This window comes from Brachyhypopomus gauderio, unplaced genomic scaffold (genome assembly GCF_052324685.1).
Source record: "Brachyhypopomus gauderio isolate BG-103 unplaced genomic scaffold, BGAUD_0.2 sc128, whole genome shotgun sequence".
In the NCBI taxonomy this organism is placed as follows: Eukaryota; Metazoa; Chordata; class Actinopteri; order Gymnotiformes; family Hypopomidae; genus Brachyhypopomus; species Brachyhypopomus gauderio.
The window spans coordinates 38,836-56,743 of NW_027506949.1; the positions used below are offsets into that span (position 1 = coordinate 38,836).

At 44.1% G+C, this 17,908-nt stretch overlaps 1 protein-coding gene across 2 annotated transcripts; it reads left to right on the forward strand.

Annotated features, from left to right (window-relative positions):
• The first annotated feature begins 386 nt into the window (after window positions 1-386).
• LOC143498999 (hepatocyte growth factor activator serine proteases-like) lies at window positions 387-17,740 on the forward strand. 2 transcript variants are annotated; one of them, XM_076993931.1, is made up of 15 exons: window positions 387-913; window positions 1,076-1,334; window positions 1,556-1,619; window positions 1,911-2,004; window positions 2,855-2,928; window positions 4,338-4,478; window positions 6,039-6,170; window positions 6,511-6,621; window positions 6,864-7,038; window positions 7,575-7,672; window positions 11,644-11,896; window positions 12,239-12,378; window positions 13,032-13,172; window positions 17,205-17,347; window positions 17,474-17,740. In XM_076993931.1, the coding sequence occupies exons 2-15, from the start codon at window positions 1,227-1,229 to the stop codon at window positions 17,657-17,659; spliced, it is 1,860 nt and encodes a 619-aa protein (XP_076850046.1). In that variant the 5' UTR covers window positions 387-913; window positions 1,076-1,226; the 3' UTR covers window positions 17,660-17,740. The 2 variants fall into 2 exon arrangements, with proteins under 2 accessions (XP_076850046.1, XP_076850045.1); XM_076993930.1 differs by having other exon boundaries at window positions 1,122-1,334.
• The last annotated feature ends 168 nt before the right edge of the window (window positions 17,741-17,908 follow it).

Sequence of the window (17,908 nt, forward strand, 5' to 3'; positions counted from 1 at the left end):
AACACGTTTGCCTGTAGTTACTCTACATGTGGTAAAATTGCCTTTTACCGCGGTCCTCTACATAGCAGTCTATAGTTAAATCCACCTCCAGAAAGACTGAGATCAGCCCAACCATAATACGCAGGTCGGATATTTTCTAAAGATGTAAGAACTTTCTACTCATGCGTGGCTGTCCTCGCAGGCCAGATAAGGATCGTATCACAGCGCAACTCGGGAAAGGAATTTTAATGACTTATGGTTAATGACTGTGCAAATAAATGTCTATGATGTTATTGGTTCGTTTAAAAAATGTATTCGTTCTGAAACATTTCTGGCACTGAAACCTTACACGACTCCTGCCTTCTGTGCCTGTTGCCTCATAAGCCGTGTAATGTCGTAAAACGTTCAGCTTCTGCGCTTGAGTAACTGCAACAAGGTCTTTGCAAACAGCCCAACACGCCTTGACGGCAGGGAGAAGGTCGTTGATGATTCATCTCAATGGATCTCTTTGATCCTGGGCAGCACACCTGTAGACGACTCGAACTGTGACCGAGATGGTGCTCGAAACCAACAGGGACCGACTTGAATGATGTTTGAAACACGAACTGATTCACAATGAAAGGTGTGCAGAAGTGTGTGCGGATCTCCTGGCGAAGATCTCGCGTGTTCTCCGGTTTAGCGCTGCGGCAGAGGCGCAACTGACCACGCGCGTGTCGTGCGCCACCGGTTCGGTCCATCAATGATTAATGGCTATATTTAACTTTATATTTTCGTCACGAACGTGTTGCGTAATACGGCTCTTCGTGATCGTTATCGGAGATCTTATATCGGTGTTTCCCGCTCGTTAAGTCTTCAGAGATCCGAGGGCAAAACCGAGCTGCGGGCTTTGCTCGAGCACGTGGGAGCGGTTCGGGCGTCAAGGTGTGTTCCGCAGGTGAGGTGAGACGCGGGAGGGAGGGGCGCGTTGCTACTGACAACTCCTAAATCAAAGGCGAGCTCATATCCCGGGAAATGCCTCTCGTGCCTGTTCAGATATGCTCTGCAGCGTGTCTGGAAGCGCGAGCGGATTTTGACAGCGGGTGTCACTCACGTCTAGGTGCGCGAGGAGTCCTCCAAATGACGCAACTCTCCCACGCACACAGGTCTGAGGAGGGTTGTATCACAGTCTCAACAGGGACGTCGCCCTACACAAGGAGCCCGACTCCGGCGCCAAGAGGAAACGGTTCGGCGGAGACGCCCGTCCACAAATGTACGTCCTCGAGCGTTCCGCGGCCACCGGACAGCCCGTCTCGCGCACTTTAGTTGCGTGTTTGTCGCTGTTACTTCTGCAGCCCAGCACGCGTGCTGCACGGGTGGTAAGTGTGTTTGAAAAAGTTTGATCTTAAAAGGCACATTGTGATGATTTAGTCGCGTTAAACGCTCATGATCGGTATTATTCGGTTCTTATATGCATTTGTTTTGTATTTTGACCTCTCTCTCTCTCTCTCTCTCTCTCTCTCGCTCGCTCTCTCTCTCTCTCTCTCTCTCTCTCTCTCTCTCTCTCTCTCTCTCTCTCTCTCTCTCTCTGCCCCCCAAGCGCAAGGAGCCCCCCGGTATCGACACGGTGCTGTCCACGCCGTCGCTCAGTCAAAGTCAGAAAGGTGTGTCACTTCCCCTATAGCTGAGGTTACAGCATGCTTGCGCAGAGACTCTTACTCGCATTTGGGCTGACGGTGTTTAAGGTTGATTTGATATTTTACTCGAGGTATATAAATAGGTACAACATGGCTTTCCGTTTGTACTGTGAGTTAAGGTAAATGCTGTGTTAGTTGATGACTGTTAAGAAATATGGTTATTTGATGTATATAGATACAGGCACACTGTAATTCATAAATGTGTGTGTGTGTGTGTGTGTGTGTGTGTGTGTGTGTGTGTGTGTGTGTGTGTTTCAGTCCTTACCACAGATGGAAGGGAGTGTAAGTTTCCGTTCAGGCTGGGTGGAACTGTTTATCATCAGTGCATTTCAGTCACCTCAAGCAGAAGATGGTGAGTTTCTACATGCAACAGAAAACACACACACACACACACACACACACACACACATGGTCATCTTCTCCATCACACTCACATTCATACCCTCCCTCTTTTGTTCTCTTTTGTGTGTATATATATGTGTGTTAAAGATTTCTCTCTCTCTCTCTCTCTCACACACACACACACACACACACACACACACACACACACACACACACACACACACACACACACAAATACACACACACAGTTGCTATGACATTTTAATGTAAACAAGCACACTACACCCTCCCACAGTTAAGTGTTTAGGTGTTCCTGCATAAGGGGTGTGTGTGTGTGTGTGTGTGTGTGTGTGTGTGTGTGTGTGTGTGTGTGTGTGTGTGTGTGTGTGTGTGTGTGTGTGTGTGTGTCTGCTGACCTCTGAAGCAGTTCCCCTGTTGTGTGATTCATATGCGTCACCCTTGTTGATAATGGCATATTCAAGTAGGAGATGTATTTCCATTCTAAACATAGGAGCTTTAGTGTTTCTGTTTCAGATGCCAGACAGCATTTATTCTAAAGTGTGTAAACCCTGTAGTACCTGCAGTGGGGGAAAGGGGAGGGTCTGTGAGATAAAGCCATGTGTTCATAGGCAGGAGACCAACACTGTGGACACTGATATTGGGTTTGGCCAATCAGAGTGCACACTGATATTGGGTTTGGCCAATCAGAGTGGTAGCAGAAGAAGCGGTACTAGAGAGATGATGTTGACTAGCAGAAGATGTTGCTGCTATTATATGTTTACTAATTTGAGTAAACTATGTTTACTAATTTGGCAAATTAACTTGGTTAACTCTTTGATTGTTTTGTGCATACGTCATAGGTGTTCTCTCACACATAACTTCGACCGGGACCTGGAGTGGGGTTACTGTGGTCCACGCACACGCCTTTTCAGTGGTGAGAGGAACATTCCACACCAGCACCCCTACACACAAGAGGGAGCTGGGATTAGAGTCCTTCCCTACACACAAGAGGGAGCTGGGATTAGAGTCCTTCCCTACACACAAGAGGGAGCTGGGATTAGAGTCCTTCCCTACACACAAGAGGGAGCTGGGATTAGAGTCCTTCCCTACACACATGGAGTATCTGGAATTAGAGTCCTTCCCTACACACATGGGGGAGCTGGAATTAGAGTCCTTCCCTACACACAAGAGGGAGCTGGGATTAGAGTCCTTCCCTACACACATGGAGTATCTGGAATTAGAGTCCTTCCCTACACACATGGAGTATCTGGAATTAGAGTCCTTCCCTACACACATGGGGGAGCTGGGATTAGAGTCCTTCCCTACACACATGGGGTATCTGGGATTAGAGTCCTTCCCTACACACAGGAGGGAGCTGGGATTAGAGTCCTTCCCTACACACATGGGGGAGCTGGGATTAAAGTCCTTCCTTACACACAAGGGGGAGCTGGGATTAGAGTCCTTCCCTACACACATGGAGTATCTGGAATTAGAGTCCTTCCCTACACACATGGGGTATCTGGGATTAGAGTCCTTCCCTACACACATGGGGGAGCTGGGATTAGAGTCCTTTCCTAAACACATGGGGGAGCTGGGATTAGAGTCCTTCCCTACACACAAGAGGGAGCTGGGATTAAGGTATTTATGGCCTGAGCTCATCAGATGGGGGAGCAGTATGTGTGTGTGCGTGCAGAGTGATGTGAGAACTTCCAACATGTGTTGAGGTGAATCAACACACTAAGGGCATGCAGACATATGCGGATGCAAGCAGTGTGTGTGTATATATATATATATATATATATGTGTGTGTGTGTGTGTGTGTGTGTGTGTGTGTGTGTGTGTGTGTGTGTGTGAGAGTGTGTGGGTGGGTGTTTGTATAGAGTTTACTTTAAATGCAGTCCATAAGGATATACAAGAGCATGTTAGTTACTGGTTGCAGTGCGTAGATGTTGAGCAGTTAGTCATTTCTAAATTAGTTTGTTTATTCAAGCTGAAGTGATTCACTGGAATGTCTTTGGATAGTGGCTGAGGAGATCCCAGTATACGAGGGGTTTCCAGTATACAAGGGGTTTCCAGTATACGAGGAGTTTCCAGTATACGAGGAGATCCCAGTATATGAGGAGATCCCAGTATACGAGGAGATCCCAGTATACGAGGAGTTCCCAGTATACGAGGAGTTCCCAGTATACGAGGAGATCCCAGTATACGAGGAGATCCCAGTATACGAGGAGATCCCAGTATACGAGGAGTTCCCAGTATACGAGGAGTTTCCAGTATACGAGGAGTTCCCAGTATACGAGGAGCTGCTGGTATGAGTTTGTTTTTGCCCTCTCTCGTCTCCAGCGGTGCTTCATGGTGTGGGTGAGAGCCGCGTGTGCCAGCCCAACCCCTGCCAAAATGGAGGCGTGTGCACCGCAGTGCCCTACAGGCTCACGTTTGAGTGTACGTGTCCCGCCTCCTTTACTGGGGCCCTGTGTGAGCTGAGTGAGTGAACACACACACCACACACACACCACACACCACACACACACACACACACACACACACACACACACACACACACACACACACACACACACGCACACACACACACACACCACACGCACACACACACGCACACACACCACACACCACACGCACACACACACACACACCACACACACACGCACACACACACCACACACCACATGCACACACACCACACACCACACGCACACGCACACACACACACACACACCACACGCACACACACACACACACACACACACACACACACACACACACACACACACACACACCACACACCACACGCACACACACACACACACACACACACACGTGTGCGTGCACACATGCACACACTCCACATGCATCCACAAATACACACATGCAGAAACATAAGTGTGCAGAAAGACATACACATGCAACACGTATAAAAAAGTAATTATCATTGTTTGCGAGTGTGTGTGTGTGTGTGTGTGTGTGTGTGTGTGTGTGTGTGTGTGTGTGTGTGTGTGTGTGTGTGTGTGTGTGTGTGTGTGTTGTGATTCTATGAGAATTCTCCTGGGTAAAACAGGCAATTTTCCACTGAACAGGTCACTTTCAGTTTAAATGTGAAACTTGCTGTGGGAGACCAGAGTGTAAAATGGCTTCACACACACACACACACACACACACACACACACACACACACACACACACACACACATTCACACACAACCCCGTGATTAGCTTCTCTTTCACCAGGCTAATGACTACCTTTCACCTTTTACAGTCTCTGGTTACCTCTCAGCTCTTTCATCTCTGGTCACTATCTCATCATCTGTTCTGGTTGGCAGACTCGTGTTCAGATTTCGTTCTGATTGGCTGAGGGATGGAATGACCTAAGGGTCACTCCTTGTGATGCCTGCAAATGAGCGATCAATAGTGCATTAGCATGTAATAACTGTTTCATTTTTACCGACAGTCAGAATCACCTTTTATGTGTCATTGTGGCATATACAAACCGACTGGTTTAATTGAGATCAGATATTTTAATCATGATGATTTAAAAAAATGCTTAGTTTATGATACATTATGCTACTTGATTAATGCTAAATTACTGTCATTAACCTGTAAGGAATGTGTGAGTGACTCTCTCACGTCCTTTGTCCATCGGTTGCTTCTGCAGTTGGCAGTTGGTTGTTATTGGCCGAGTTATTTGAAGTTGGCTGAGGGTGGATTGCCATTAAATTGATATGTAAGGTGTAAGTGAAGTGATTTGTTGGAACAAGCTTGCAGTGCTGACCTAACAGGAGTTGGACGGTGGCCATAAATGCCTTTTAACTGTTAATGAGCTCCAGATGTCCTGTGTTTGGGAGAGACGGTGAGGTCACGGGCCTCGTTACTGCCTTCGTCAGTTTGGTTATTTAGTAGTGGAAAAACTGACGCTACAGGGTTCCTTCAGAGTCTGCTCTCATTGGTGGAGATGTAGTCTTGTGTGCGTCCTCCTTCTGGATTGGTGGAGACCTGTTCCGAGCGTCTGTTCTTCATTGTGATTGGCAGAGAAGTGCTATGAGTCACTCCACTGGCGGCATTATGACATCGGCGACAGCTGGGGAAGAATCCGTATGCGTAACGTCGAGCAGTGCACATGTGGCCCTGGGGGCGTGTCCTGCCTGCGGGTGCGTTACACAGGTACCGCCCACATCACTAAGACATCTATACACATGCTGGACTCCACGTGTATGTTCTCATACTGTTTGGATTGATAACTTTTGTGATGTCATTTAGTAATCAAGCAGTTTTAAAATAAACATCAACATATAAGCACATAAACATTAGAAGAATCATTAGAAGAGGCTTTATTAGAACTGTGCTTGAACCTTAGCAGCCACAACACATCTCAGAACTGCTCTTCCAACTTACCCATATACAGCATAATGTATGAGAGCTGAAATCTGTTTTGTGTGTGTGTGTGTGTGTGTGTGTGTGTGTGTGTGTGTGTGTGTGTGTGTGTGTTTGTGTGTGTGTGTAGTGTGTCAAAGTAATCCTTGTGAGAATGAGGGTACCTGCAGAATAATTGAAATGACAGGAGAACAGGTGTGTGCCTGCAGACCAGGATACAGCGGAGCACACTGCAACATCAGTGAGTACTCACACACACACACACACACACACACACACACAAACACACACACACACACGAACACACACACACACACACACACACACACACACACACACACACACACACACACACACACACACACACACACACACACACACACACACACACACACACACACTCACTCACTCACTCACTCACTCAGTGTTCAGTGTTATAAATGCTACCTGTACCTGTTTATGTCTCTTTCTGTAATGGACTAGTGTCTGAAGAAAAGTGCTATAAGGGCTCCGGCGAACATTACCGTGGCGTTGCTAACACTACGCTCTCTGGCGCCCCCTGCCTGCCATGGAATTCTGACCTGCTGTATGATGAGATTTCTGTGGACACCATGTATAGCACATCCTTCAAGGGACTGGGTGATCACTCCTTCTGCAGGTAACACATTACCACGACCACACGTCTCAACGTAGGGCTGCTGTGTGGGGCACACATGTGACGCGTCTTCATATACAGTGTTTACTGAACCAGACTCTTCCGTGTTAGGAACTTCACATTAACTTTAAACAACACTAACACAGAGCTGAAAGATCTCTACTCAACACTAACACATTACTGAAAGATCTCAACTCAACACTAACACTACTGAATAACATCAGTACATCATGTTCGTGCAGTGGGCCAACACGCAGAAATTAAAAGTACCAAAGTTTCCTGTCGTCCCACTTTGGAAACTTCACTTGATCGTGATTGATGAAATGCCTCCAGATGACACTGAAAGTTAAGCCTAGAACAGCCAAGAACATTCAAGAAATATTTCAGAATATTCCAGAACATACCAGAACATTAATGGCATCCTCTATCAGCTTGTTCCTAGTGCGTGCTGCTGTTTCACTGTTCTGATTGGATGTTTGGTCATGGGTGTGGCTAACTAACTGATGTGGTCTCTAATTGGCTGTGTGCTTGCCATGCAGGAACCCTGATCAGGACAAGATGCCATGGTGTTACACCATAACCGATGGAGCAATTTCCTGGGAATACTGTGATGTGCCTTTATGTCCCATAATGCCATGTGAGTCCAATACAGCTGACTACCGAGGGGTTAAACATAACTTTGGTAAAGATTACTGAGATCACTTTTCTAAAAAACTGGTTTCCTAAAGTCTGGATGTTGTAAAAGTGGTCTTCCAATTCTGTGCCAAACCGGTTTTGTAGTTACACATTAAAACACTGATTATTGATTTTTCCACACAACATAAATTCCATGTATGCTTGTCGGTTATTTTAAACGCATATTAATTGATATCACCTGGACATCCACAGACTCACAAACTTTCATACACACACACACTCCTGAACTTGCAGTGTGTTTTGAACATTACGGAGTTCTGAAGTGCAGTGTATAGTGCAGCTGTCCTGCAAACGTCTAAATGAAATGTAACGTTTGTGAAATGATTAACTTCTGCTCTCTGTGTGCAAGTACAAACCTTGGAAGCAGAATAAAACATTACACTTCACAGTAACTTTGATTCATACAACGTTAAACTGTAGTTGGACTTCACAGTAAACCTTTGATTCATACAACGTTAAACTGTAGTTGGACTTCACAGTAAACCTTTGATTCATACAACGTTAAACTGTAGTTGGACTTCACAGTAAACCTTTGATTCATACAACGTTAAACTGTAGTTGGACTTCACAGTAAACCTTTGATTCATACAACGTTAAACTGTAGTTGGACTTCACAGTAAACCTTTGATTCATACAACGTTAAACTGTAGTTGGACTTCACAGTAACTCTGATTCATACAACGTTAAACTGTAGTTGGACTTCACAGTAAACCTTTGATTCATACAACATTAAACTGTAGTTGGACTTCACAGTAAACCTTTGATTCATACAACGTTAAACTGTAGTTGGACTTCACAGTAAACCTTTGATTCATACAACGTTAAACTGTAGTTGGACTTCACAGTAAACCTTTGATTCATACAACGTTAAACTGTAGTTGGACTTCACAGTAACTTTGATTCATACAACGTTAAACTGTAGTTGGACTTCACAGTAAACCTTTGATTCATACAACGTTAAACTGTAGTTGGACTTCACAGTAACTTTGATTCATACAACGTTAAACTGTAGTTGGACTTCACAGTAAACCTTTGATTCATACAACGTTAAACTGTAGTTGGACTTCACAGTAACTTTGATTCATACAACGTTAAACTGTAGTTGGACTTCACAGTAAACCTTTGATTCATACAACGTTAAACTGTAGTTGGACTTCACAGTAACTTTGATTCATACAACGTTAAACTGTAGTTGGACTTCACAGTAAACCTTTGATTCATACAACGTTAAACTGTAGTTGGACTTCACAGTAACTTTGATTCATACAACGTTAAACTGTAGTTGGACTTCACAGTAAACCTTTGATTCATACAACGTTAAACTGTAGTTGGACTTCACAGTAACTTTGATTCATACAACGTTAAACTGTAGTTGGACTTCACAGTAAACCTTTGATTCATACAACGTTAAACTGTAGTTGGACTTCACAGTAACTTTGATTCATACAAAGTTAAACTGTAGTTGGACTTCACAGTAACTTTGATTCATACAACGTTAAACTGTAGTTGGACTTCAGAGTAAACCTTTGATTCATACAACGTTAAACTGTAGTTGGACTCAGAGGTGGGACCAAGTCAGTGTTTTGCAAGTCTCAAGTAAGTCCAAGTCTTTATCCTCAAGTCCCGAGTCAAGTCTCAAGCAAAGACAGTCAACTCAAGTCAAGTCTCGAGTCAAGACAAGCAACCGTCAAGTCAAGTCCCAAGTCTGAAACTTGCAATTTCAAGTCCTTTCGAGTCTTTTTTTACAGGCACCAACGCTTTACGAATGCTACGCTGATGCGTTTCTTTACTCGTTTTTTGGTGTCCTCCAGCCAAAAGATGACAGATCATTTACATTTTATCTTCTCTTAATTACATAAATGTACTTAAACAAGAATGTTTCGTTACATCATTTTACACGAAAATAGCAAGCGTCATCGTAAGCAAGATGCTGTCATGGTTATTCTAAACATTTGGATAAAATGTTTAAATATAGACTAATAAAAGGTTAGGGTTATTTTTTCATTGTTTTCTGTTATTGTGGGGTCACGGTGTAGGCTACTATTGTTACCTGGAGATTCAGTGGGGTCACATATTCTGATGGCTGCTGTCAGAATTGGTGACCCCAGTTAAAAAGGCTCACCTGTACATCCCATTCATAATTTCTTTGTTGGCTGCAATGGTGAGGGGATGGTAAATCTTGTTTAAGTACATTTATGTAATTAAGAGACGATAAATGTAAATATAAACATCTGTCATATTTTGGCTCGTGGACACCAACAAAACGAATTAAGAAAGTGCATCAGCGTAGTTTACGTAGCATTCTTAAAGCGTTTGTGCCTCTGAACAGAAACTGTGAAATAGCGCCCCCTGTGGTCACAAAACTCGTCGGTCACAGAATCTGGTGTAACGACGGTCTGCGAAGGACGGAAATGAAATTAATGGGGCGCACTTTATAAATATGCGTTTTAAAATTTAGATTTGGGGTAAAAAAAAAATCAAGTCTTTGCAAGTAAACAGGTTCAAGTCCAATTCAAGTCCCAAGTTATTGGTGTAAAAGTCCAAGTCAAGTCTAAGTCTCTGAATATTTTTTCAAGTCAAGTCAAAAGTCTTAATATTAATGACTCGAGTCCGACTCGAGTCCAAGTCATGTGACTCGAGTCCCCACCTCTGGTTGGACTTCACAGTAAACCTTTGATTCATACAACGGTAAACTGTAGTTGGACTTCAGAGTAAACCTTTGATTCATACAACGTTAAACTGTAGTTGGACTTCACAGTAAACCTTTGATTCATACAACGTTAAACTGTAGTTGGACTTCACAGTAAACCTTTGATTCATACAACGTTAAACTGTAGTTGGACTTCACAGTAACTTTGATTCATACAACGTTAAACTGTAGTTGGACTTCACAGTAACTTTGATTCATACAATGTTAAACTGTAGTTGGACTTCAGAGTAAACTTGATTTATAAAATCGAATCACTGCAGTCCGATTTTTGAGTTGTTGTTTTATGGTTGTATATTAAAATCACAATTCAAAAGTTGGCGAGCTTTTCTTACAAAATGCTACGTTGGACCTATACATAGGACAACGTGCTACACCAAACCATTATGGCTCATCTCAGTCAATTCATGCTGGAAATCCCAACATCACAAGCTCTTTACAGGTTCATCAGGCAAACCTGCCTAGACGAAGCTTCCACATCCACCACAATCCAGAAGCTTCGTCAGTGAGGTCAGCGTTCCAGCCAGAGCTCATTTAAATCTCGCCACATTCACCTCTCTATACCTAAACCCACACTGGTGTTCCTGGTGCCTGAGGCTGCACCCAGCCCCACTGACACTGTTAACACACGCTCAGTACCACCAGTTCCACCAGCAGCAGGAGTTTGTCTCCTCAGACGAACCCTTACAGCTGCTTCGGATTATTCCTCCGCCGCTCCCGCTTTCTTCACAGCCTCTAAAACCACAAGCAAAGCTGTGGCGGACTTAAAACGGTCCCTAACGAGTGCACACTCCTCTCCCTCCCTCTCCTCCTCCGCTCACTCTCTGCCTTCTAAGTGACCTTGACTCCTCAATGTGTCTGTCTATTCGCTGACTACTTTTTCTGTAAAATACCAAATCCAGCCATCCCATATTCATAAGTATCCCTGCCTAACTAAGCCATTCAGTTTCCTCCCCATTTGAATCCCTTAAACCCATCACTGTACCTTTCAGAGTCAGCGCTCCTCTACACCTCCTCTACACCTCCTCTATAATTCCTCTACACCTCCTTAGCCATTTCTGTTCCTCCTTCTTCACACTCTTCCTTTGGCATCACTTTCATCCTCCTGAACGCCTGTGCTAAGGTTCTTCTCTGTAGCAGCAGAGCAGTTGATCTCTCTTGTCTAATCATCAGTGATCATTAATGTGATCTATTTTTTTCTACAGCGAGTCGTAAGGGTCTCCTACCCGCCCCTGCTGTGACCCCATCACCCACACCCACTCCTACGCCCTGTCTTGTGCCCGGGTGCGGACAGAGACACGCAAAGCGGATCACTCGTGCTCGGATCCTGGGCGGGTCGTCCGCACTACCCGGCTCTCACCCCTGGATGGCAGCACTGTACATCGGAGAGGAGTTCTGTGCAGGCAGCCTCATCTCCTCCTGCTGGGTTGTATCTGCTGCCCACTGCTTTTTGCGCAAGTATGGCTTCGTATGTATGTGTGTGTGTGTGTGTGTGTGTGTGTGTGTGTGTGTGTGTGTGTGTGTGTGTGTGTGTGTGTGTGATTGTCCAATTTGATTATGTGTTTGGCATATATGTGGCTAGGTGATGTGGCTAGGGAAGTGTGTGTGTGTTAGTGTGTGTGTGAGTGAAAGAATGTAAGTATGTGTTTGTGGGTGATTGTGGAAGTGGATGTGGGTGAACAGAAGTTGTAGACAGTGATCATATTTAATCTAGTTTGTTGTGTAATAAACTGGTTTGTTGTGTAATAACCTGGTTTGGTTCATATCTTCAGTCGTCGACTCTTGGTTTTCTCTGCCCAGTCCGGTGAAGTCAACAGTACGTGTGGTTCTTGGTCAACATCTCTTCAATGACACGGGTCCCAACACACGGTCGTTTGGTATAGAGAAGTACGAGTTCCACCCCCTCTACAACCAGTTCAACCCTACGTTCCATGATATTGGTAAGGATGCCCTCGAGTGTTTTTACACACACACACACACACACACACACACACACACACACACACACACACACACACACACACACACACACACACACACACACACACACACACCTGTCCTGGAAATCAGCCACATGTATGAAAATGTTACATAACTTTTGTCAGATACTTCTGGATGCTTATGTGAGGTGGGAGTTTTGTTTCTCAGTCACACCGAGTGCCAGTCTGGTCCTCCGTGATCCACAGTCCACGTATTTTTGTGCTGCTGTGGTTTCTGGCACAGCCTAGATAGATCAGCATTTCACACTCAGTGATTAGAGTCTCAGAGGTTTGGAGCTGGATCAAAAACGTGGACTGGATGTGGGTCCATGAGGACTGGACTGAGAACTACCATCTGAGGTCACTGACTAAGGAAGAAAACACATCTGTTACAGTGTCATCATATTAATAATTATATTGTTTAGTGCTTACTAGTCATATGTAACAATGTGGTGATAGGCTACTCCTCTTTACATAATAATGACCAGTCACAACACGAGCAGGGTAAGAGAACAGAGAACAGTTCACATTGTGTGTGTGTGTGTGTGTGTGTGTGTGTGTGTGTGTGTGTGTGTGTGTGTGTGTGTGTGTGTGTGTGTGTTTCTGATTAACAGTTCTAGTGAAGCTGAAGAAAGTTGATGGGCGTTGTGCTCGTAAGACTCAGTTCATTCGGCCAATATGTCTGCCTGCCAGGGTCATGACCTTTCCAGACTACACATGCTGCACCATTACAGGCTGGGGACATATGCAGGAGAGTAAGTAAACACGCACACACACACACTCTCACACACACACACACACACACACACACACACACACACACACACACACACACACACACACACACACACACACGCGTTCATGACTTCAAGCTGTCCTTTGCAGCTGCAGGGATCTGTACACATGTACACACAGTGTTTTCACACACATTATTCAACATTAGAAAGGCCAGATCATGGCCGTGTGGTCCCGATCGTGGGTGTTTGGTCTTTCAGGTAAATGTTCAAGATGACTGCAGGCTCTTTAGCAAAAGTATTTATAGGAAATTGGTAGAAGATAAGCAAACTTCAATTTTACTGCAGACTTGAAGAAATCAACACAGCTGATGGTGATTTGGAATAAGATCCAAATCACCATCAACTGGAACATTCTCAACAAAACATGCTAACAGAAGACATGCTAACAGAAGACATGCTAACAGAAGACATGCTGACAGAAGACATGCTGACAGAAGACATGCTGACAGAAGACATGCTACCAGAAGACATGCTAACAGAAGACGTGCTGACAGAAGACATGCTAACAGAAGACATGCTAACAGAATGTTTTGTCATACCGCTACTGAAACGTGCCGTTTGTCACACCACTGTGGAAATATCTTGCTTGGATACAATCCCTATCAGTGAATCTCCAACAAATTAAACAAAATGTTTGCAGACTTTGTCTTGTGATTCAACCAGCATGTTCAGACAGCGTCCAAAACACCGCAAGCCTGGAAAGACAAAAGAAAACATACTTATTTGTGTCAGCGTCTCAGAACATGGTCAGCTGACACCATTTTGGATGACGGCAGACATTATGGCAAGGCCTTGCAATATTGAGCAAGTGTATAATTATTATTATTAACGGGCAACCTGCACATCCCGGGAGCATGTGCTCTGTTAGTACTGCTCCCCATGGAATAAAGAGTTCACAGAGATCAATCAATCAATCAATCAAATTTTATTTATATAGCGCTTTTTACAACAGTTGTTGTCACAAAGCAGCTTTACAAGTGCCGAGTCCTAGCCCCCAGTGAGCAAGCCAAAGGCGACAGTGGCAAGGAAAAACTCCCTAGTTTTTTGCATGAGGAAGAAACCTTGAGAGGAACCAAGACTCAGGGGGGGAACCCATCCTCCTCTGGCCGACACCGGTCACCATGACAACAACAACAATTTAGACAGAAAGAAGAGAAAGAAAAGGAAAAATATGTAATAATGTCCATCATGATGTATGCATCCGGTTAGGCAGGAGGTGGCTGGCTCAGGATGGATCGCTGGTCTCCTCATCTCATTATTCCTCAAGCAGGCGGGCAGCCATGTGGAGAAATGAAACAGGGAAAATTAGCTCTGTATGAGGACATATACAGGACAGGTAAAATTATAAACATTTCTGGAGTGTGGCAGCAACTCCGGCATTTAGTTAAATTATTACAGCCTAGCTAAAAAGGCAGAACCAGAAGGTAACATAGGCTTGGGGGCATTCTGAGACAATGGCATCCGTCCACTGCACTGTCAACAAACTTGAGTGACCACGAGCAGTGACAGGACGACAGCACCAGCGCCCCAGTCTACCATAAAACCCTTCGTCTATGAACCCCTGGATCTGTACTTTTATCTAAGGGGGGATATTAATTATCAAACGCTAAACTAAATAAGTGGGTTTTCAACCTAGACTTAAAGATTGTGACTGTGTCGGAGTCCCGGATGCATTTAGGAAGATTATTCCAAAGCTGGGGGGCCTTACAAGAAAAGGCTCTTCCCCCTGCTGTTACCTTATTAATTTTTGGAACTAATAAAAGACCAGCACCCAGTGATCTTAGTGGGCGTGGGGGTTCGTAATAGGAAATAAGTTCCTGAAGGTACTCAGGAGCAAGCCCGTGCAATGCTTTATAAGTTAATAAAAGAATTTTAAAGTCAATACGGAATTTAACTGGGAGCCAATGCAGGGCTGATAGGACTGGACTGATATGCTGAAATTTTCTAGTTCTGGTCAGAACCCTGGCTGCGGCATTTTGAACTATTTGAAGTTTATTTAGATTCCTATTTGAACATCCTGACAGTAGTGCATTGCAGTAGTCTAATCTAGAGCTAACAAAGGCGTGCACCAATTTTTCCGCATCATCCTGTGATAATGCATTTCTTAATTTAGCAATGTTACGGAGATGTAGAAAAGCTATCCTAGTAGTATTATCTATGTATTTATCAAATGATAGGTCAGAGTCGAGTATGACGCCTAGGTTTTTGGCTACTGTGCCAGGTGTAATGGGGTAGCCTGCGAGATTAAGCATTAGATCTGGAATTTTCTGTTTGGAGGCCTTAGGCCCCAGAAGGAGAACTTCTGTTTTGTCCTCATTAAGTTGGAGGAAGTTTAGAGACATCCAGCATTTAATATCTCTTACACAGGCCTCAATTTTTCTTAAACTGAGTTTGTCATCAGGTTTGGCTGATATGTAAAGTTGAGTGTCATCTGCATAGCAGTGAAAATTGACACCATGTTTGTTTATAACTGTGCCCAGTGGTAGCATATATAATGTAAATAATAGTGGTCCTAGAATGGAGCCTTGCGGGACCCCATATTTAACTTTTGTACGTTTGGATGGAATATTATTGAGCTCTACAAACTGATAGCGATTTGTTAAGTAAGAATGAAACCATGAAAGGGCTGTGCCAGAGACTCCAACCCAGCGTTCTAACCTTTCTAGCAAGATCCTATGATCAATTGTGTCGAAAGCTGCACTAAGATCAAGAAGTTTAGATACAGTCTAAACAGATACAAGTCACCATGAACATGGTGACCTTACTGCAGATGAACCTGGGAATGTAATTAGTAGTTATAGTACCTTATAACAACATCAGTCAATGGGTAGGACATAGTGTTAGAAGAATCTCCGCTAGATTGAAAACTCATCAGCCTCAGCCGTTCGTCTGCGTGACCTGCGGGTTCCTGGGTCGCCTCCTTAACGTCGCTGAAGAACAGCCCATGGACAGTACGTACGTTCACAGCCAGGCTTCCATTCTTAGATGCACAAGCTCTCTCCGTTGATATGAAGCTGCAGGCAATCGGATAGACTGCATTGGCTAAAAGCCAACGTTCACTTGCAAATGTGCACATCCCACATTTGGGCTCCATGAAATGGATGGTGGAAGTGCTCAGAAACTGAGATGGCTCTGTCTTCATACCCATCCAGGAGGAGAGACGTAGGGTCACAACTGGAAATGGTTTTTCTGTTACTACACACCAGTCTCACCTGGTCTGTACGCCGAACTGTGGTGATACCTGCGTAAGGTTATTTTTGGATTTAAAGTGAAGGAAGCAGTCCTTTGTATCCAAGGAGGAGGACAGCTTCCTGGGCTCTAAAAAACAAACCCAGTGAGAAGTTGGGTGGCTGAACCCAGGGGTTTGGTGTGTGGTGTGACTGGCCAGACTGGAATGATCTGTGTACTGTAGAACAGATCAAATAGTAAATGGTTCAACATTTGGAGTGAGTTAGACATCTTCTTAATAGCTGTAGTTCTAAAGATTTAAAGGACTTTAAATTTGTAGACATACTGAGCCTGTGGACTTGAGAGCAACAACTGCTCCATTAATCACTGCACATGGAAATGTCCAGACTTGGACCTGAGTGATTCAACACTACAACTCACCTTTTCAGAAACAACATATATGCAGGAATTACATATATCTTGGACATTGTTGCTGTATCTGTGCTTCAGAGGAAAATGCTTTAAATGCATTCTTAGAAGAGCAAGACATTACAAAAATAGATCAGCCATCAACTGCCACTGAAAACGTAGGAATGTCAGCTTACGACGTTAGTCCCTGGTATTAGTCCCTGGTATTAGTCCCTGGGAGTCTTGGACAGACGTGTAGCATGTGGACTTCATAGTGGACGACTGCATAAAACAAATACCAAACATTTAGCAAAGTGCTGTTCCCTCTCAGCCCAGGGAGCATGCATACTTAAACACACTCTCATAATGTATTTACGAGATCACAGTATTTGTTTACTTTTTTTTTCAAATCAGAGGGAGACTCCTATTCTCACCTGAGAGAGGGAGTGGTCAAATTAATTCCGTATGAGAAGTGCTCTGCCCCGGACGTGTACGGGTCAGAGGTCAGGCCCGGAATGATGTGTGCTGGTACCAACACCTTAGTGGACGCTTGTCAGGTCAGGCACTGTTCCTTAACGCCTCCTTTAAACAACTTTGATAAACTAAATGTGTTACAGAAAAACAATGGTGTGTGTGTGTGTGTTTTGTTTTTGTCTGTTTTTGTTTTGTGTGTGTGTGTGTAGGGAGACTCTGGGGGTCCGCTGGCGTGTGTGTGTGAGGGGGTCAGTTTCCTCTATGGTATCATTAGCTGGGGTGATGGCTGTGGTCGGACAGGAAAGCCTGGAGTCTACACCAGAGTGACAAAATACGCTGGCTGGATCAACCGCACCATCAGGCCCAAAAAGCCCTCAGGGAAGAAAGGCCATTAGTGGTCCGACCATGTGAACGGCATTGTGGGAAATCCAACAAGACCTTCTTTTTTAAAGAACTGTGAATGAAAAATGTATTTTTATAATACAATAAATTATATTGAAACCACTATATTGGGAATATTGTCATCATTTCAATTAATGTTTGTATTAAAATACATTTTTATTTTACAGTATTTTATAACAACATGAAATGACTGACAGTGAATGTGATATTTTTCACAATAATGCCGTACTGGTAAACACTTG

What these genes read in the sequence shown, in the direction of transcription:
- LOC143498999 (XM_076993931.1), top strand. Translation starts at nt 1,227, where the DNA reads ATGTACGTCCTCGAGCGTTCCGCGGCCACCGGACAGCCCGTCTCGCGC. An exon ending in TGGGGCCCTGTGTGAGCTGA is followed by an intron (nt 4,479 to 6,038) that starts GTGAGTGAACAC and finishes TGTGATTGGCAG; the next exon opens with AGAAGTGCTATGAGTCACTC. An exon ending in GCCCACTGCTTTTTGCGCAA is followed by an intron (nt 11,897 to 12,238) that starts GTATGGCTTCGT and finishes TTCTCTGCCCAG; the next exon opens with TCCGGTGAAGTCAACAGTAC.